Raw genomic sequence first — 16,619 nt, forward strand, 5'->3', positions numbered from 1 at the left:
CAACTACTACTGCTATGTACTTCTACTACTGCTATCAAGACTATTAGTCAGAACAGCCTGCAAAGAAATGAGAAATACTCTAATTTGTCTCAATAAGATACTCAATAAGCACATGTACAATCCTTTTTTTTTATTTGCCTCACGTTTTTCCCATGTGATATTCTGTATCAGATATTTGAGCCATCCTGTACAACTATATGCTGTTGTTATCAAACCAATAACATACATCTTAAAATACCTCCAAACACTTCAACTTCTGAAATCAAATATTCTGTACCTAGCTGCTATGTAAGGAATAAAGATGCCATACTGGAATTTAAGTGAAGCCATGATATTTTGTTTGAAACATTATAGCTTACAAAACCTCCTAGTAAATCTTTAAAGCATGTGTGTGAACTAGTGTGAATTGCATGTGTGTTGTTGAAAGTTTAGAATAGAGTTAGTGCTATGGAGAAAAGCAGTTGGTAACCCCCAAAGGTTAGTGAAAAAGCCCCAGTTCAATATAGTCAGGAGGAAGTAGAGTCTGGACTGGAGGTCCAGAAGAAAGAGAGTCTGGAAAGATCTTGAAGTGGCAAATAAAAAGGATTGTGGACTCACACATATCGTCCTTCCTTGCAATCTAAATGAACCTGTAATGTGTGTTTGTGTACATGTATGTGTATGTTTGTGGGTGCATTGAATGTGCATGTGTTTGTGTATACAGGAGTGTGTGCATGTGTTAGAGAGTTGCACCTACCATCCTTTGCAGGGGGCTCGTCTGTGGGCGCCCCTTCTCCCCCATGTTGGTTTTCCAGAAAATGTCCAGTTTGTGTGTGTGTGTGTGTGTGTGTGTGTGTGTGTGTGTGTGTGTGTGTATGTGTATGTGTGTGTGTGTGTGTGTGTGTGTGTGTGTGTGTGTGTGTGTGTGTGTGATTGTGTGTGTGATTGTGTGTGTGTGTGTGTGTGTGTGTGTGTGTGTGTGTGTAAGAGCACCTACCATTCTTTGCAGGGGACTAGTCTGCAGCCTTCCCTTCTCCCCCATGTTGGTTTTCCAGATGATGTCCAGTTTGCCGATGTTCGTCACGCCCTTCAGGACCCCCCGCGGAGCTCCGACCTCTGCCTTGGGTTTGAGACAGTACAGGTACTGACGGATGTCATAGAGGGATGGTCACAATTATATTCAAGCATCTCGTACATGATGTCGCCATGGGCACACAAACGCTCACAAATACATGCGCGCGCGCACACACACACACACACACTTACATGCACACACTCACAAATAAACACGTACAAACACAATACACACAAATAAACACACACAAAAAATAAACACGCACACAAACACAGACACACACACACATACATCACAGTGTTTACAAGTCACTTCTCTTCCGTGTTGAGTTCTGTGACGCTGTTGGGTTCCACTGAGACTTTCTCCATCACCAAGAGTGCCTCCTGGGCCGGGTTACTAAGCCACGGTGACTGTTGGAGCCTTGGTGGGCTTTCTTTGCTTGGAGACCATTCCTAGACGAAATCCTAGACTGCACACTCAGCAAAAGGAGCACTTCAACAGTCCCGGTGATCGGTCACTATCTTACAGCCATCGTAGTTAGCCTGGTTGCTATTAGCTACATACTTGGGCCTCTAGCCTTATAATCAAAAACGACTAAAAATTATATAAGAATCCTACCTGAGACGCGCACAGGCAGCCTACACGTCACACTTCATAGGCCTTGAAGATCTAATCAACAATCGGCAATCCATTCGGAACTTTCTAACCTTTGACTTATTGTTCACAAATGGCGCCTGATACATCGGATAATGTCGAGGTATATCCGATGTACTGACAAACACATTTTGCAGATGTCGCTATTTTTCAACATGACACAGCTTTATAATAATAGTTACATGTGTGCAAGTGGTGTGACTTTCTAGCTAGTTGTACAGTCAATCTATGGATTGCATGTGTTATACGTGTACATGTACATATAATTGGTTTCTGACTTTCCAGGTTTTAAATTGATCCCTTGGAAATCAGTTTTATCAAAACTGTAGGGACTACCCTGAAAATAGATAAATAAATAATGCCGAGACCTGCGGAAAACCCTGCAGGAGTCGAGCTGGCCTCGTTGCTCATAGACGAGCCCATCGGCGTTGAACAGATCGTCCGTTAGGATGCAAAGGACTATGATGATGATGATGATTTATTTATTAATCTCCAGATAAGTGGGTAGCCCTTCAACTTATTGGGAGTTGATTTCCGAGGGGGCCCATTTACATTAATAACAAAACAAAACGTTATATACTTAAATAACGGATATTGGAGTTTTGTTTTAAACTAACATATCTTTCTTACTTATGTATTATATATTTATATATACTTACCATTTACTGACATAAAGCAAAAATCAATAAAACTGAACATGCAGGCCAACGAGTAATGGGGATAATCCTTTACTCAGTTACTTAAATATTATATTTTTTTATGTTTAATGCAAACTGTGCTGTTCGTGGCTGTGACTCTACACAAAGGGCTGGCTGGATGTTGGGCGTGTCATATATATGAGCATGATTTAGGCCTACCTCACATTTTCTACCCAGGGCCTGGCCGGGCTGTTTGTAGAAACGAAAAAAGTTTATGCAAATAAATATGCACAAGACATGCTGTTAAATCATTTTTTGTGGAAATGTGACGCTAGCCTAATCAAGCTACTCAGTTACTTTTCCTTACATTTACCTGCTTCGCAGCTTTCTAGTAGTTAAAGTTTGCCCGTACATCTACAGATGCGTAGGGTGGCGCCCATCTCCACTTCGAAGCCCTTGGGCCACACATTTGTGCAAGTCACTACAGAAAGGCTGGTCCGCTGGTAGTGATGTGTGTTTAACTCCCATACTCTTCCTCATTAATAGTGCTGAGTGCTAAGCAGAGAAAGCAGCATGTACCATTTTTAAAGTCTTTGGTATGACTCGGCCGGGGATCCAACTCACGACCTACCGAATGCAAGGCGAACACTCTAACCACTAGGCCATTGCACCGGTACCAGTTTCTAGTAGTGGTGGTGCATATTTTGGTGGGGCACTAGTTTGCGATTTTCAACATTATTGGCCAGGTCCTTATGCGGGAAATGTCATATTTGCTGCCCTAAAGACATTCAATACATAAATAAATCGATAACAATAATAGTAATGACTTTAAATACTTTATTGCCATAATAACGGTTGTTCCATAGTAGTATGCCATACCACTCTAACAACTAAAAATCTCATTGAATCCTGTAAATGTATTAATTTTCACTTAGTAAGAAGCTGTTCACTTGGTCTGCATGTATGGCTGTCAAACAAAATATCCTCTACTCTAAAGCTTTCTACTCTTCAAGCAAAGGTTTGGGTCTGGCTGTTTTTTTAACTATTATAGGCAATTTTGTTGGGCTTACTATTTTTTCATATCCTGCGGCCAAAGAAAACTGCTCAAAATTGAAAGCCTGACAAAAAATGCCATAAAAACAAGAAAAAAACAAAAAACAGCCAAACCTCTGCTTGGAGAGTATGCAGTTTTCCCCTTGGTAGGGAGTAACTCGGGCCACAAAAAGTAAAATACTTTTTTACAAATCCTTCTTTTACAATTGAATTGGAAACATGCAACTCCTCAATAGGAGACACCAGTAACACCATTCAACTTGAATGAAATATAAATAACAAGTCTTCTACAGTATATGTACAATAATACATATCATATAATTCTAACATCTCTCAAAGTTGAGATACTTTCTTAATACATTATTGCCAGAGTTTGTTGCATTGATAACACTGTTTCCCCAAACACATAAATTGACTATAGGTTATATCATACAGGGTTTTGTCTTAGGCCACCATAACATCTATTTCTTTCCACATTTACTGTTTTAACTCTATTACAGACTATAGTTTGTAATGTTGGTCTTTTAAGTTGGCTTATTCAAAAATAAGTCAATTCAATTACACTGAATCTTAAGACTTATTTTGAATTTCCTAAAGTCAGGAAATTTACAAACTTACCTACAACAACTACTTATTGCTCAAGTTTGATTATCTTAACAGTAGAGTACTGCAGTCATACCCTTAAGTAACTACAAACCTGCCCAAGAGGACCACTAAGGGAACTGATAAAATCTGGTCTATGTGGACAAGTGCCTTTAAGTGGTCACTATAGACAGGATTCTTACTTCTCGTGTCAATGGGAAAAATCATCATAAAGGGACCACCAAAAAGTGGTACAATTACAATGACCAGTTGGTTCTTATGTAGGAGCAGTCACTTGTACAGGGTTGAATGTAGACCAACCAACCCCAGTATTAACTCAGCAATGAGAGATGAAAGCATTTTACTTGGTCATCACCTAGTTCTGTGCTCCCAGGCTGTCTAACATGGAGGTATGTAAAACTCTCCTCATGTATTTACTACATGTATATCATCATTACAATTATCATATCTACTTGAAGAGTTACTGTAATATACAACAGAAATTACTACATGGTACTGTTTACCATGGTTGTTACATCTTCACACACCTTATAGGGTGTATAGGGGCAATGCCTATCTCTGTTTCTGACTCCCTTGTTAGGGCTAGTAGCAGGGACACAGCTAGTCCACTAGTAGTTCAACTCCCATACCCTGACTGCTAAGCAGAGAAAGACTCAAGAGATATCTAGAACTGCGGTAACTACATGTGTACCAGCTGGTGGTAGAGCTAGTCTTGTAGACCCATCTCTATCCCTGGAGGGATGACTTAAGAAACATCTAGATATCTTGTCAGCAATGACCAGAAAGACCTAAGAAATGTCTAGCACCCCTGCAGCGACCAGTTGGTGTGATAGCCAGTCCAGCCCGTCGTGAAGCCCCATCCCTGTCCGAGCGTCGCAGGCCTGGATGTGCCACGAGCGCCCACAGCACAGTTTGTGTAGGCTGAGTCTGTCTGTGATCTCCTCTATAGGAAGGGCATTCGGCAAGTCCTGTACAGGATACAAAATAATAAACTTTAAGATGTAACAAGACCGTTATCGACATGTCTTTGTAACAAACATTACAATATGTACAGTACAGCAAAGCTTGTGTAGACTAAGTCTGTCTGTGATCTCTTCTATAGGAGGGGCATTCGGCAAGTCCTGTAGGGGAAATAATATGAAATTATAAACTGTTACGTTGCATCTTACAATGCCCGTTCTCTAAGTTGATACAGATCTGGAAGACACAAAATGATGCTTCTGTGGGTATAGGCTGAGTTTGTCTGTAATCTGCTCGCCAGGCAGGGCATTTGGGAGGTCCTGTTGGAGAAGTACATGCCGGACATTTCATAAAGCAGAGTTTGTGCAGACTGGGCCTGTCGGTGATCTCTTCTATAGGCAGGGCATTGGGCAGGTCCTGTACATGATAGACAGTGGAAAACGATGATGATGTATCTTACAACAGTCTTATAACAGACTTTCTAACTAACATGATCAGCACAGGTTGTGTAGGCTCAGTCTGTCTGTGATTTCCTCTATGGGCAGGGCATTGGGAAGGTCCTGTAGAAAACATGCAACAGACAATATTATATACAGCACAGTTTGTGTATAGGCTCAGTTTGTTTGTTACCTACTCTAAGGGCAGGTCCTGTAAGGGAAATGTAATGGGAAATGATAGAGCTGTATCCCACAGACATTACAGTGCTGTATGTATAACAAACAGGAATCATATACATTGTACACAGCAGATCTAGAGCTTGTGTAGGCTGACATATAACATGCATGTAATTGTTCTGTCTTTGCCAGCATGACAGAACCATCTTCCATTCTACAGAGTGATAGTCATAAACTTTAAGCCAATGTCAGGTTTAAACATGAACCAGTTCTGACCTGTTTGTTGGCGAAGACCAGCAGCACAGCTTCTCTCAGCTCCTTCTCAGCCAGCAGTTTGGACAGTTCATCATAAGTTTCGTCTATCCGTGCACAGTCGGCACTGTCCACCACAAATATCACAGCTGTAAACAAACAAAGAAACAAACAAACATCAGCTCATTGTACACCTTATCTATCCGCGTACAGTCAGAGCTTTCTACCACAAATATCACAGCTGTAAACAAACAAACAAACAAACAAACATCAGCTCATCATAAGCCTTGTCTATCCGCGCACAGTCAGTGCTGTCTACCACAAATATCACCGCTGTAAACAAATAAATAAACAAATACAAACATCAGCGCTGTCCAAAACAAATATAACTGCTGTAAACCAATGAAAAACAAATGACTACATGTAACTGAAGAAAAATGTAAGCCTTGAATCCATCAGAAAAAGCCAGTTGTCAGCTGACCTCTAGGCTCTACACTATAGACAGCAGCAGTTTTTGGTTATTTCTGAAATGCATGTACACCACAAACCCTAAGTGCTTCCAAAGCTATCTGTACCCCTGTGTACAAATGTTCAATTGGTATAACCATCTTTCAACAAAACACACCAGCGTCACAGGCATGCAGTGGTAGCTGGTTATATTCTACCACTTTTCTGACACAATGTGTGCATTTTATGCTTTAGAACTTTGACAAGCTAACCCAAACCTAGAGATCCAATACAGTCAGAAGCAAGGTTGATAACTCTAGATTCCTGCACACTTACCCTGTGTGTTGAGGTAGTAATGTTTCCACAGCGGGCGGAGTTTAGGTTTTCCACCAACGTCCCAGATGGTGAACTTCAGGTTCTTGTACTCCACTGTTTCCACATTAAAGCCTGAGAGCAAGATAAAGAAATAGGATAAAACCTAATCACCTCAGTTGGAAGAGCTGCCTAATCACCTTTCCCATTCACTTGAGGGCATACAAAAACGTTGCTGTAAGATCATTGGGGTACCTGTAGAGTCCTTGCCTTCTCTGTCCTTGAGGCGAGATCAGGCAACATTACGAACCATTCAAAACATACTGAAAGATTATGGCAGTTCTCTACATGAATTTATATCTACCGCACAGAGCAACTACAGCCTGCGACATCCTAAACTACCCACATCCTCTCTCAGTAGAACGAATAGGCACGCCCAGTCTTTTATGCCCCGTGCACTGAAACTCTACTCAAAGAGCAGTTCTGTATAGCAGATTTTATAATGTATGCATCATCTTAACTTTATTGTAAATTGTATTTTAATGTGATTCTAATCGTCCTGTGTCAATCTAGTTTTATATGATATTAGCTTGTACGATAAGTGCAGCGCCTCTGTAAGTCAACAGATTTCAAGTACCTATTTGCATAGCGTACATGCAAGTTGAACTCTAATAAACTGAACTGAACTGAACTGGACAGCAGTACAGGAGAGGCATTGGACAACTCACCAATTGTGGGGATGGTCTGCATGAACTCGTCCTGCTTCAGTTTGAAGAGGATCGCCGTCTTGCCAGACTCATCCAGACCCAGCGTCACGACCCGCATCTCCATCTTAGGCCCGATGTGAACTCGGTTATCCTGGAGGGGAGGGAAATTCTGTGACTTGACTTTCTACTTAAGCTTACCCAGAAATTTACTCACAAGTCCATGGCTCATGATAAGTGATCTTAGGCCTGATGTGAACAAGGTTATTCTGGAGGGGAAAACACAGTCTCATTGTCATTTTGCTTAGTCAAGTCTTCTTCTGACTGTTACAGAAATGTAAAGCTAGTCGTGGATACAACTTAGTCAAGTAAATTAACAGGTGTTTGTGTAAAACAAGCTCCATGATTTAGAATAGAAATGTTTCTTGATCCACCAAGGACAGCCATCCCATAATATTCCCACAGAAATGTTGTCTGACAGACCTGTCAATCAGCACCAAGGACAGAGCCATCCCATAATATTCCCACAACAATGTTGTCTGACAGACCTGTCAATCAGCACCAAGGACAGATCCATCCCATAATATTCCCTAAGAAATGTTGTCTGACAGACCTGTCAATCAGCACCAAGGACAGAGCCATCCCATAATATTCCCACAGAAATGTTGTCTGACAGACCTGTCAATCAGCACCATGCAGGTCAGAGAACTGCTGCTGTGTGAATGTGAGGAGGGTCCATGTGAAGCTTATTGTGTGTGAGGGGGGTATGTTTGAGGGGGGTACATGTGTGTGAGGGGGGGGGGGGTGCTGTGTGGGGGGTATTTTTGAGGGGGGTACTAACCTTAGTGAATGTAAGAGGGATACCAGGGTCCATGTGCAGCTGCTCAGGCAGGTCTGAGAACTGCTGCTGCTGTTTCCTGACCGTGTCCAACAGGCTGCGGATCTCCTGCTTGGCCAGCAGGACCTTGTGGTCATCCTGGGCAACATAAGCAAACAAACAAATGAACACATGAATGAAAGTTTGTTTGTTTGTTTGTTTATTTCGATCTCCAATTAGAGTTACCATTATTATCATAACTCTATTCTTCCTGGAGTCGTCCATCAACATTACAAATTAAAACCATCAAATAACATAAAGTCAACAAAAGTACATGTATACTGTATGACATAAGAAAAACTGAAGTGAACTGATTACAAAAATGTAACATAAACTCAGTAAACAGAAGTAATGAGGAGGGGTCAGAGGTCAAAGGCTATAACATAAGTAACAAAACATCAATCGTTGAAACCATAAATAAAATAACCAAATGGGTGTAATTAACAAAGAAAATATCCACAACACAAGTCAATTATCTACATCATATCTACATACAAATTCGTCTACCACCAATCCTGCAAGGGTTTGTTTGTGTTGATTTTTGTCCGGATCCAATTCACAATGTGTGTTTTGAAAATGGAAGGTGAGGTTGCTTTCATTTGTGGTGGGAAAGTGTTATATGACATCTATACAAGAAGGTCCTTGTCAAGGCCGCAGTTCTTGGCTTAGGTAATCTAAAACCACCACTTGTCGCAAGACGAGTGCTGTGCTCATGTCTGCTACTAATGTTTTCTAATCTGCTATACATAGCTCTAGGTTCCTTAGATACTAATAGCTTGTTGAACATAGAAAGAGTGCCTGTGTACAATCTTTCTTTAACTGTTGGCCATTGTAGTTTACTATGCATATAATCAATGTTCTCATTATAGCGCGCATTAAGAATTAGTCTAGCTGCCCTATTTTGCAGAATCTGTAGCTTGTTCAAGGAGGTCTGAGGGCAGGCAGATAATAAGCAAGCACAATAATCCAGATGGGATAACACTAGTGCCTGCGTCACAATCTTTAGCGGTCCATCCACAATCAGATGTCTAGATCTCTTAAGCATTGCTAGTGAACCAGTCATCCTATTCAGGACTTTGTCTGCTTGCTGTGTCCATGTTAAGTACTGATCTATAATGAAACCAAGTAGTTTTGCTTGAAATACTTGTTCAATCCTTTTGCCATTCAAAGAAAGCTGTAACTCTGGGTTGCTCCTTAATCTGTGGCGACTTCCCATCAAAATCGATTTTGTTCTAGAAGTTTTACCAGCAGAAGTTGTGAACATTGTAGGTACCACAGAAAGGTCAGGGGACAGGCACATGTCAATCATCAGGCAATGTCTCCCTATCATCTTACTGGTCAATTAAAACAAATAAATTTATTTATTTATCTATTAATTGATCTTATACGGTGGTCCATTCAAATAAAAGACAAGTCCTCCATTCATCATCACCATCCACTGGTTCCTGGAACTGCAGTCGTGGAAACATCTTGCAGTTCCATTCTGTGTTTCCTTAACTCCCTTTAGAGTTTCTCTAACAGGTGTGTTTTCTCCCCTGTGCCAGGTGTTTTTAACCAGGTGTAACAAGGTTCTCACCTGTCGTAACATCTTCTCACACTCCAGACAGATGGTCGTGACCTGAGACACCACCACGGCCATGTCCTCCCTTAAAGAGTTTCTATATTCTTACCTGTTCCAGGTTTTTTTTTAACCAGGTGTAACAAGGTTCTCACCTGTTGTAGCATCTTCTCACACTCCAGACAGATGGTCGTGACCTGAGACACCACCACGGCCATGTCTTCCTGTTGCTGTTTCAGCGAGCAGAGTTTCTCGCGTACGTGCGTGTCGACCACGCTCAGAGCAACGTTCTCCTGGCGATGCAGCGTCTCGTGAAGCTCCTGGAAGTAGCGGCGGACGCGGACGCGAGCTTCTTCTGCCGTCCCGTGGATCTGGGAGGGACAAGAACAATAGAGTAACATTTGCCAGCAAATACATAACATCTACCTTCACACTGTCTATTGCAGCCTTACAATCTACTGCTTTGCATATTCTAACTCAAGGTCATGCAAATAAATGATGACCAGCCCGTCCTGTCACTTTCTACATCGTGTAAGTGAACACCTCATGGTGTCCAATCCAGTAACCATGGTGACTGCGTCTGGTCCAGGCCATGAACCTTATTTGTTAGGAGTAAGAGAAAAAGAAGAATCCAAGCAAACACAATGTTTCCCTTCCAGGATTCTGAGGGCAAACATGAATAGGTCATAAACACTGAGACAAACACAGTACCCTCTGAAGAACAGAACATGCTCATTCTCCTTACCTGTTCTGTCTGTGTGTGTCTTTCCCCCCAGGGTACATTGAAAACCGTGATCAAAGGTGATATGTCTCTACTGGTTAAATAAACAAACAAACAAACCTGCTCCGTGTGCGTGAAGCCATGTTCGTTCTCCACGGTCCGTGAGCACCCTTCCATCTGCTGGATGGCGTTGCCAAGGCGACGGGCGCTGTCCGACACCCCGTCCAGGAAGCCTTTCACATGCTGCAGGGTGTCGATGATGGAGATCCGAACCTGCTCCGCATCGTTCTCAATAAGGGTGTGCTGGAGAAGGGAAAATAGTATTGTGTAATGTGGTAGTATATCATAGTATGTATGTGGGTAGGTTTTAATGAGACCTTGTCATGATTAGATTTTGGGCCCCCTAGTGGATTGATACGGTGATGCAGGGTGTCAATGATCTGGACCTGCTCTGCATCGTTCTTGATAAGGGTATGCTGAAGTACAAAGTCTTCATTTCAAAATGTGACAGGAAGAAGAAAATGTCCTACACTAGCTATAGAGGTGTGCTGGAGACAGAATTCACGAAATAGCTGTAGACACAAACACTCTCAAAAACATAATTTATTAATTAAAGATGACTAAAAAACACTTTAAAGCCCCACCTTGTGTCCCTGGTGTTTTCTGTAGTCCTTAGACATAACACATGCGCGAGTTACACAAGCTCTCTTCTTGTTACACATGCTCTTAAATACATCTTAAAGGGACCTTAAAGATGCTGTAAAGCCCCACCTTGCGCCCTTGATGCTTGCCATAGTCCTTACACACATAACACATGAGGGAGTTATAAAGGCAGCTCTCCTCCAGACACACAAACTCTTAAACACATCTTAAACACATCTGAAAGGCATATTAAATATACCTTAAAGCCTCACCTTGTGCCCCTGATGTTTTCCATAGTCCTTACAGACATAACACATGAGGGGGTTACACAGACAGCTCTCTTCTAGATACACAAACTCTTACACCTTAAACACACCTTAAACACACCTTAAAGACATATTAAATACATCTTAAAGCCTCACCTTGTGCCCTTGATGCTTGCCATAGTCCTTACACACATAACACATGAAAGGGTTATAAAGGCAGCTCTCCTCTACACACACAAACTCTTAAACACAGCTTAAACACAACTTAAAGATATATTAAATACACCTGAAAGCCCTACCTTGTGTCCCTGGTGTTTCTCATAGTCCTTACACACATAACACATGAGAGGATTGCACAGACAGCTCTCTTCCAGACACACAAACTCTTAAACACATCTTAAAGACATATCAAATACATCTTAAAGCCCCTAACCTTGTGCCCTTGGTGTTTCCCGTAGTCCTTACACACATAACACATGAGAGGGTTGCACAGACAGCTCTCCTCCAAACACACAAACTCGATGGCGTGAGTCTGGTGCAGCGGACACATCGGTTTCTCGCGAGGTTTCTCGTGCAGCGGTACGAGCTTGTGCTTGGCGAGCGTGCGTGTGTTGTGGGTGGACTGGGCGCACTCTGCACACAGGTTGGTACTGCAGACTGTACAGTAGATGGTTGCTAGGTGGTCTTCGTTTTCGTCACACCGAATCGTGGTCTGTAAAGTGGTAAAAAACAATGTAAAAAAAGTCAGTTAGAAGCATGAATGTGCAAAGAATGGGCAAAAATGTTGGATTTTCCATCACTGTAGACAACATCCCCTGGAGGAAGGTGGTTACAAGATGCTAATTCAGTTCACTCCTAGGCCAGTTAACTCCTACTACTAGTACTAGACTTTTATTCCTAACTTAGCCCCTATTATTATAGACAGGAGAGTCTGATAGAGACTAGAAATTCTGACCTCTTTCTCAGTGTCCATGCTGACTTCACACAGCAGCGCCCCCGGTGACTCCCGCCCAAACTGCAGTCTTTCAAGCAGCTCCAGCAGGGCAAAGTTCTTCTTTAACCCCCACACACCTGAGTCACCTGTGGGGAAAACATACATCCATGTGTTGGATATGAATATGGCCATTCATATAATATATTACAGCCTGTAGTTACATGGTACAACTGGTACAACAGAAGATTTTCTGACAGTTTCTTCCTAAAAGTAACATTTAGAGCAGCTGCAATGGTAAACTTAGCAGCTGACAAAAATTAAAAACAAGGTCCTCACAAATCTCAATAATAATACTGATGATAATAAAGAGTTGCTGAAAAAACACTTTTTTCTCTATTGGAAAGTATTTACAAAGTCATTTGTCCATTGAAAAGTGCACTCCAAAATATAAGTTTATGACATCACTTACATCATTGCTGGTACTGAACCTCTGTTTAATTGTTTTGCTTATACTGAAGTAATTTATAAACAACACAAATAAAGAAACCAATATATATGACAAGACCCTGACGATCTCACTCATTCGCCTGTCAAAGGGACAGCGGATTGCTCTGTCGTGTAGAGGGAGCCTCGTGCGCTTTTCCAAGAGCACAAGATCGGTGGCATGACAGGATTCAAGCCTGAGCCCTCTGGGTTTTGAGCCAAACATGCTGACTTGCATGAGGCAGTCATGGCAGAGAGTGTGTCCACAGTCAGCAGGGTTAGTGTTAGGATTAAGGTTAAGGTACTTCATGTTTAATTACTCACCAATCTCAGTCATCTGCCTGTCGAAGGGACAGCGTATGGCGCGCCCGTGTAGAGGCAGCCGCGTGAGACAGTCGTGGCAGAGGGTGTGGCCGCACAGCAGGAGGCGTGGCACCTTGTCGCCCTGGAGACCGAACACATCCTCGCACACTCCGCACTCCAGAACCTGCAGGGCAGTGTGGGTAATACAGCAAGGTATGATGGGATATGCAGGCACATATCACAATATATTGGTTTATTGGTTTCATACAAACTTGGAAATATCATAATATCAGTGTTGATAATTAAGGCTGCCCAGTTCATGTATAAATTTGAACGGAAGTAGATATCAAAGAAACAAAAATGCCTTGAAAGCAGATGCAAGAAAGAGTTTTAAGACAAGAATCAAAGGGATAGATCATAGAACAAACAAAACTCACCAAAGGAAGGAGTTGAACACATATAATTATGTACACGGTGAGTTGTAGAAAGGTGGATAGAAGTCAAACACAGAACAAAGACATAAAAAGAGAGTCAAGAAAAGAACTAAGAAAGACAGCAGGATGTGAGGAAGAATGGTAGCAGGTCAGGAATATAAGCCAAAAAGGAGTTACTCAAGCAACTGGATATGATTTTGGAAACGGTCAGAAGTTTTAACTACGATTCAGTAGTTTCGTCAGTGACACTTCGTCTTCGTCTTCGTTACCCTCGAAAAACCCCACTGGGGTGTCGCTGAGGGGGGGTGGGGTGGAGTGTGGATTAACACTGAAGAGACCTTGTTGGTGAGGGTTTATATAATTACCTCCATGAAATGTAATGGAATGGAGGTTATATTTTACCCTGTGTTTGTGTGTCTGTCTGTCTGTGTGTGTGTGTGTAAACAAGATAACTCAAGAACGGTTGGATGGATTGGTTTCATACTTGGTGTGTTGGTAGGGTGTGATAAAAGCTGGAAATGATTAGATTTTGGGCCCCCTAGCGGCTCCCCTTGGTACTGCAGCGCAACTTCCGGTTTTGCTATTTTGGTGTTCTGAACATGCTATGGTCACGATTTTTGAGTATTAGATAGCTCTTGTGCTCAGGAAGAAGTGACATAAGTTTGGGCCCCCTAGCGTCTAGTTTTGGGATAGCAGAGGCATTTTTGTCAGAAACTTCTGAAGAGGATAACTCAAGAAGGGAACAGCGGATTTTCATGATTTTTGGTATGTAGGCACCTCAGAAAATGTTGTACAAAATGAAATACGAATTATGCAAAATAGGAGCAAATTTGCATAATTAATGACAACATTCAATCATAGCAGTTTTTTCTATGTATCTCTTGTCTTGGGCGTGATATGGTCTTGAAATTTAGGTGGTAGAGAGCTTTCAGTGTCATGACAAAGTTGGGCAAGTTTCAGCTCCCTAACATTTAATTTGGGAACTGCAGGGGCGTTTTTGTCAAGACATTCCGAAGAGGATAACTGCAGAAACGATTGACGGATTGGCATCATATTAGGCATGCGGGTACCTTAGGCAAAGATGTTCATAATGATATACATGTTATACAAGTGAGGACTTAATTTGCATAATTAATGAGGAAATTGTATAATTCCATTGTTTGCAATAACTGGACTTCAATAAATGTAACACATGTTAATTATGATAGGTGGAATATAAGCAGATACCAAATATGGTAATGAGGAACTTATTTGCATAATTTATGTAAAAATTGCAAAACCGCTTTATGATTAATAATGGGAATTTTATAATTGACATGTGTACGTTTGTCAATGATGAACAACACCATGCATAAATTATGTTAATGCCTTAGTCAATTGCATGAAATTTACGAAAGCTCTAAATTTTCATGGAGGTATGAGATCGCCGAACTCTAGTTTACCCTGTGTTTGTGTGTGTGTGTGTGTGTCTGTGTGTGTGTAAACAAAATAACTCAAGAACGGTTGGGTGGATTGGTTTCATACTTATTGTTTTGGTAGGGTGTGATGAAAGCTGGAAATGATTAGATTTTGGGCCCCGTAGCGGCTTCCCTTGGTACTGCAGCGCAACTTCCGGTTTTGCTATTTTGGTGTTCTGAACATGCTATGGTCACGATTTTTGAGTATTAGATAGCTCTTGTGCTCAGAAAGAAGTGACATAAGTTTGGGCCCCCTAGCGTCTAGTTTTGGGATAGCAGGGGCATTTTTGTCAAAAATTTCTGAAGAGGATAACTCAAGAAGGGAACAACGGATTTTCATGATTTTTGGTATGTAGGTACCTCAGACAATGTTGTACAAAATGAAATACGAATTATGCAAAATAGGAGCAAATTTGCATAATTAATGACAACATTCAATCATAGCAGTTTTTTCTATGTATCTCTTGTCTTGGACGTGATGTGGTTTTGAAATTTGGGTGGTAGATAGCTTTTAGTGTCATGACAAAGTGAGGCAAGTTTCAGCCCCCTAACATTGAATTTGGGAACTGCAGGGGCGTTTTTGTCAAGACACTCCAAAGAGGATAACTGCTGAAAGGATTGACGGATTGGCATCATATTAGGCATGCGGGTACCTTAGGCAAAGATGTTCATAATGATATACATGTTATGCAAATGAGGGCTTAATTTGCATAATTAATGGGGAAATTGTATAATTCCATTGTTTGCAATAACTGGACTTCAATAAATGTAACACATGTTAATTATGATAGGTGGAATATTAGCAGATACCAAATATGGTAATAAGGAACTTATTTGCATGATTTATGTAAAAATTGCAAAACCGCTTTATGATTAATAATGGGAATTTTATAATTATGACATGTGTACGTTTGTCAATGATGAACAACACCATGCATAAATTATGTTAATGTCTTAGTCAATTGCATGAAATTTACGAAAGCTCTAAATTTTCATGGAGGTATGAGGTCGCCGAACTCTAGTTATTATTGTTTTCTCATTGACCCTGCATTAACTTGATTAAGATCCAAGTGTATGTGTCTACAGCTACCACTTTCCATTGTGTGGTCACGAACTGACAGATTCGACTGCAATTGTTTGTGGATGTTAACAAGCTATGATCAGCTGATCAATATGATCTAGTCCATCATAAACCTTATATAATAAGAGTAATAAATAATTTCTGTTCATGTATAAATGCCCTCATACAGCACACCTTAGCATAAGTGTTTTGTTAAGTAGAATATCTACTGGGTGAAACTTTTAACAACCCAGCCGTTATGATGTCATACTGGATGATGTGGAAGAAAAACCACAACAAAACCAGCTGGCCCATCCCACTCATTTAACTCAATGTAAACACAGCTTATCAAGCGATACGGCAAAGACACAGGACTGTAGATTGGGATCTCTAGAAGGTTATAAGCTTCTTATTTACAGAAAAAGGTTAGTTATGGCAAAATCGAGCTGAAAATCGACTTACATTGGATTTTCCCGGTCTCCGGTGCAAAATACTTCTTGGCTCTGCCGTCGCCATTTTGATCGGACTGTTCCATTCTCTGTGGTACATTTGTAATGATATTTATTTACATATCATTATTTTATCGCCATATT

General features: G+C 41.2%; 1 protein-coding gene across 1 annotated transcript; it reads right to left on the bottom strand.

Moving 5' to 3' along the window:
* Positions 1–4,781: 4,781 nt before the first annotated feature.
* On the bottom strand, positions 4,782–16,556 carry LOC118431971 (E3 ubiquitin-protein ligase TRIM23-like). Its single transcript, XM_035843429.1, has 11 exons — positions 16,489–16,556; positions 13,097–13,259; positions 12,311–12,435; positions 11,789–12,067; positions 10,568–10,750; positions 9,882–10,097; positions 8,133–8,267; positions 7,316–7,445; positions 6,612–6,722; positions 5,853–5,977; positions 4,782–4,970 (listed from the first exon to the last, which is right to left on the bottom strand). The coding sequence occupies exons 1-11, from the start codon at positions 16,540–16,542 to the stop codon at positions 4,791–4,793; spliced, it is 1,701 nt and encodes a 566-aa protein (XP_035699322.1). The 5' UTR covers positions 16,543–16,556; the 3' UTR covers positions 4,782–4,790.
* Between the last annotated feature and the right edge of the window lie 63 nt (positions 16,557–16,619).

This window comes from Branchiostoma floridae, chromosome 15 (assembly GCF_000003815.2).
Source record: "Branchiostoma floridae strain S238N-H82 chromosome 15, Bfl_VNyyK, whole genome shotgun sequence".
In the NCBI taxonomy this organism is placed as follows: Eukaryota; Metazoa; Chordata; class Leptocardii; order Amphioxiformes; family Branchiostomatidae; genus Branchiostoma; species Branchiostoma floridae.

Bases quoted from the DNA above. Each gene is read 5' to 3' on its own strand.
- LOC118431971 (XM_035843429.1), bottom strand. From the start codon at position 16,542: ATGGCGACGGCAGAGCCAAGAAGTATTTTGCACCGGAGACCGGGAAAA. The intron at 8,268-9,881 runs GTGAGAACCTTG...TATGTTGCCCAG, and splicing joins GTGAGAAGATGCTACAACAG to GATGACCACAAGGTCCTGCT. The intron at 7,446-8,132 runs GTTAGTACCCCC...CCTCCCCTCCAG, and splicing joins TCCCTCTTACATTCACTAAG to GATAACCGAGTTCACATCGG.